The sequence below is a fragment of the Montipora foliosa genome, chromosome 9 (assembly GCF_036669935.1).
Source record: "Montipora foliosa isolate CH-2021 chromosome 9, ASM3666993v2, whole genome shotgun sequence".
NCBI classification, from domain to species: Eukaryota; Metazoa; Cnidaria; class Anthozoa; order Scleractinia; family Acroporidae; genus Montipora; species Montipora foliosa.
Window position 1 is genome coordinate 44,194,705 of NC_090877.1, and position 5,000 is coordinate 44,199,704.

Here is a 5,000-nt window from a genome sequence, read left to right on the forward strand (position 1 = left end):
CTGTCCGCCCTTTTTGCCCGTTTTTTTCAGATTCATGTACTCTTTATTGACTTTTGTTAAGTTTTTGAGTTTTTGTTTTCAAATAGGTTACTCGTTTTCTCGTTTAGTGTTTTTAGATGTCAACACATTTTTCCTTCTAAATAAAAAATACTCCTTAGCAATTATGAACTTTAGACTACTGGTAGTTAGCTAAACTTTGTTTATTTATATTTGTGTGCGTGTATGTGTTAAGTGGTATAGTTAGCTTTTTGTGTGTCTATGTTGGCGGGAAAATCCGTTCTGAGATTGAATCCGTTTTTATCTACAATCATAGACAAAAGTAGCTGGGAAGGTTATGTAAATGAACCCTACCAGAGCTGTACTTTATGGCCAACCCGCTTCTGTTAAAGCGCAAAAGAAATAATTTCATCTTCTCTTATATAGCCCCCCTCCCCCCATTCAATGTCGGAGGGTAACACAGCAATTTCCCACTGAACCATTCAGTTTTGCACAACATTGAATAGGGGTAGGGGGGGGGGGGGGGAAGGGGAGAGAAGCAATAGCGGAAGACGTCAAAAGTGCTGACCTTCCCAACGGTTTTGCCTATGATTGTAGGTTACATTGGTGATCCTCATTTTACCTAGGTTGAATACGCACTTAGATGAATTGAAGCAACTTTTTTGGAGCCTAAATGGTTATTATACATGGATATCATGACTTATTATACAAAAGTAAATAATGAAATGAACTGTGTTGGGATGAGCATGTTTGTCTTTGTGGTTTAGTGGTGTAAACCTGGAGGGTCCGAGATCGAGTACCGATAAGTGCATACTACAGTTCTTTGCTCGATTACTACGTTGCAAGGTCCAGGCCGTAGCCAGTATGAGGCAAACCGAGGCACTTGCCTCAGTCATTTTTAGTGATTTTTTTAAAAATAAAGTGTGATTCTAATGTTGTCTTTAATATGTAATCCTCATAAACACCTAAACTACCTAGGAAGAGTTTTTAACCATGGACATTGCCTCGGTCATAATTTTTTTCTGGCTACGGCCCTGAAGGTTGGGGCTGAACGGTAAGTGTATGAATACAAATAAAAGCGACACAATGATACGAAGCAAAAACTGAGATGTGTTGATATGCGTAAGACAGAGCTTGAGGGAAGGTATGTAGGTGTTTTCAGTCCTTTTTGGAAGTTGATATTACCAATTTAACCAAGGTAAAAAAAAAATTCAACGTCACACCGGATTTGACCGACAACATATATGTTTGTCTGTTTTTTTCCCCTTACCTAAAATGTAACTGATATACCTTTTAATTATCTTTGCTTTATGCCTGGCATTTTTACCTTCTAGGTTATATTTTGGGCAGTCAGCCATGTAACATCATTGTTTTCTTTCTCTTGGTACAATATTATGGATTCTAATTCTCCGGTGAACTAAAGTTTTGTTGATATCTGTTGTCGTTCTCCAAGGAGAGACGTGGGAGTCGTAAGCATCGGCTCTTGGTCGTAGATGATAACATTTTTCAAAAGTCGGATTATTTTTAATGAAAAAGATAACGTGAAAGTTTAAGGTTTTGATTTTTTAAGTTTTAACACTCTTGTCTTGGTTTCATAGATACATGGAGAAACCCTCTTCACCAAATGCGAATACGACGAGAGAGCATCGATAGAAATGACGTTAATTCTAGCAGCTTTAATTTTACTGCAGGTATGGATTTATCAATTAATGGTCACTCGGAAATACTCATGAAAAAGCTGTCACGGACCAATTGGTTTCCCTGAACGAAGAAAGCTGTATTGATGTTCTACACTTTCTCTCATTCTACTGAGAAACAATTTCTTTCTCGTTATTTAAAATACATGGTCACTGGACTTGAATGTAAAAACACTACCGCTAACTTCGTCCTCTCTACCACTGAACTATAATTGAAAAATTGGTGAGCTTTACACACCAAACTTGCGGTGTTCCTTTGGTAATTTTCATTTACAACATGCTGTCCGCCCTAATCCCTTCCTGTCGCATACAACACTGATCAGAACGTCAATCATGGAAACAAATCAAGGGCTACATCCGGTCGACAATCATGCAACGAAATAATGAACATAATAACTCAAGGATATCTCCCTTCGGGAGCTCGGTTCAGGAGTGAATTTCGGCTGTACTGCTAGGACTTACTTGTCGAAAAATGTCTTTCTCGCAAACTTATCAAAGGAGACGATGAATGTTGAATGATAAATTAATAGAGATCCATTTACCGATGGTGAATCGGGGAAACTCGGAAAAGATCCGAGCTCGTGATTTTCGGGAGTCGTACCATCCGATGAATAGTTCAAATGCTCTTCACCAAACAAGAGAACCCGTAAGCGCTATGTCAAGGGTACCATGCTCCCAATCGTCTTGAAGGTCATCTTGATTTTTTGTATCCCGGGAAAACAAATGTTCAATGTATTTGTGGAATTCGTGATTCAGGAATACCCGGGAAAAATCCGAGAGCTCTATTGCAGGATTCGAACCTAAGACCTTCCGATTAGTGCTCCACCATATGCATGCAGGGCTAAAGGAATCACGGGTAATTTCAAATAAGTTCCATCTAACCATGCTGCCTGTACTCAGCGAGGGAAGACTAGGTCATGCCTCTACGGATTAGTACTTCCTATCCGGATTATGTTTAAAAACAGCAACAACAACAACGTAGAAAGCAAAATAAAACAATAGCACCCAGATGTTGTCCTACAAAACGTCTGAGAGCATCGAGAGAGCATGCCCCAGATATCTCTCACAATCAATACATAGTTCAATTTTCAAAATCATGTAAAAACGGTTTCTTTTTCTGCAGCATGTCTGTTTAAGAGACGTAGCGATCCTCGCTTGATCATCCAAACTTTAGATCTAGACGTCACATTTCATGAAAAGAACAACGGCTCAAGTTGGTATGCTCTGGTTCGATGGGATCCAATAGGTAAGGGAAAAGTCTTGCTTGTATTTTTACCATCACGTGACGATGTCAAGGACAACGCGTGCGAGCGGATATCAGATTTATTTCCTTACTGGTACCTTAGTGGTCCTTAATGGTCTGTTGATTTACGGCAGTTTCCAAAAAGGGCGCGCTTTTCGGAATTTGCTCACTTGACAGTTCTTCTCGTGAAGAAATTTCCCTTACTAAGCCCGTTTTAAACGTCGCATTTTACATGTGCCGAATATAATGCAGAAAAATATATTGTTTTCGCTCATTTGCGTTACATTCGGCACATGTAAACTGCGACGTTTAAAACGGGCCCTAAGGATGAGAGCAAAAACAATAAAACGGGACAAAAACGAGACAAAAACTGCACGGAAAAGGACCAGTAAAACAAATTTAAAAACTTGTTGGCGAGTAAGGATGAAATGTGGGTCTTTGATTCGAACTGCATCGCGCAGTTACAGAGTCAAATAACTACTGCTAGCATATAGCTCATAACGGCTTGGCCCCAAATTTCAAAATACAAGTTTTTTAAAATCTTTGTACCTCCCACCCCTCCCGATTTTTTTTTCAGGGCCTACTTCTGCCCTGTGAGCGAATCATGGTGAGAATTATACAAATGTTGTTGGAATTGTCATCCATTGAAAACTAGGAAAAAATCCGAGCTCCAGATGACACTTGAACCAATGACCCGTGGGTTCAAATCTCGTCGGATTTGGAAGCTTTTCCGATTTTCCTAACGATGCAATTTCAACAACATAAATATATATAGTTATTATATACGTACCAAGATTTACGCGCCAAAAAGGATCGAGATAAAAATAGTCTCTTTGCGCTAGAGAAGCCCGCTGATTGGTCATACGATTTTTTTCACTAGTGCAAAACGATGTATCGACGCTCTGATTGGCTATCGTTAATTTCACTAGTGATATCACGGAAGGTAAAGATTTCTTTTATTTAAAAAATATTTTGCTATTTGTTTGGGACTTTTGTTCACAATCGATGGTTTGATAGCGTCTCGATTAACACTTACCTCGTTAGCTTTATGATCTCTGTACTTATATAATAAACAAATCACTTCATGATTGGCTCGTTTGTACGATTTTTATTACTCACTCGTTGTGACGGATTGTTAAACTCACTCGTTCGCTCCGCTCACTCTTTCGTTTACGCGATCCTTCACAACTCGTGAATAAAAATCGTACACATTCACCAACCATGAAATAATCTATATTTTTCACATTCGCCGCTCACTTGGGTTGTTGGTTGGCTCATCTCAGATATGCTTAAAGGTGACTGCGCGATTCAGTTATGAGTTATGCAGTCAGTCGTTATATGACTGTAACCGCGCGATGCAGTTCGAGTCAAAGACCCTCATCCGACTAAAAACTCGTTATTAACCTTTGCTGACTTTACTAGAATCTGTCAAGCACTGCGAAAAAAAAGTAGTATGTGATCTCGCAAGACCAAGAGAAACAATACGCTTTCAATGTAAACATTGTAAATGTAAATGCTTTGTTTATAGTGGAAGTGGACTTTAATAGCTATCAAGCTAGTTCACAGGCACCCCACTTTTAGTAATTTAAAAGAACTTCAACTGGAAGGAGGTAACCAGTTGGCAGACCAGTGGCTATTTATAAAGCGTGGTAGAGTTGAATCCGAAACGACCGAAAACCAATCCAAGCTAGAGGCTAGAACAGGATTTGAACCCGCGTCGACCGAATGAAAACCCGACGCCCTTACCTCAGGATCACGCCACCTCCCTTGTACTACACACACGCGAGAGTGGACTGCGTTGTTTTGAAAGCGTAATTAAAATGACACAGGCGGTCTACGTTAAAGAGTTTAATCTAGCTGTGCAAATGTCACATAGTTGAGTTTCATCGCATGAACGTACTGACTTTTTCGCAGCTAAACGTAGAAAGGTGACTCCTTTTACGGCGGACCAGTTACAATGTCCAGAATTATTTCTTATACAGATTATCCCGCTCACTGGCATGGATATTGCCTAAACTATGTTCCTGGTAATTTTGACGATTCCTCCGAAACAATAAGTGCCT

The 5,000-nt window shown here is 39.6% G+C and overlaps 1 protein-coding gene across 4 annotated transcripts in view; it reads left to right on the forward strand.

Moving 5' to 3' along the window:
* LOC137969491 (uncharacterized) overlaps positions 1 to 5,000 on the forward strand; it is a 98,380-nt gene that overhangs the window by 6,798 nt on the left and 86,582 nt on the right. For all 4 annotated transcript variants that reach the window (XM_068815771.1, XM_068815767.1, XM_068815772.1 and 1 more), the window contains exons 5-7: positions 1,596 to 1,688; positions 2,818 to 2,940; positions 4,920 to 5,000. The exon at positions 4,920 to 5,000 is cut by the window's right edge and continues 11 nt beyond it. In XM_068815771.1, coding sequence (XP_068671872.1) covers positions 1,596 to 1,688; positions 2,818 to 2,940; positions 4,920 to 5,000 — 297 coding nt within the window. The remainder of the gene's footprint in view (positions 1 to 1,595; positions 1,689 to 2,817; positions 2,941 to 4,919) is intronic.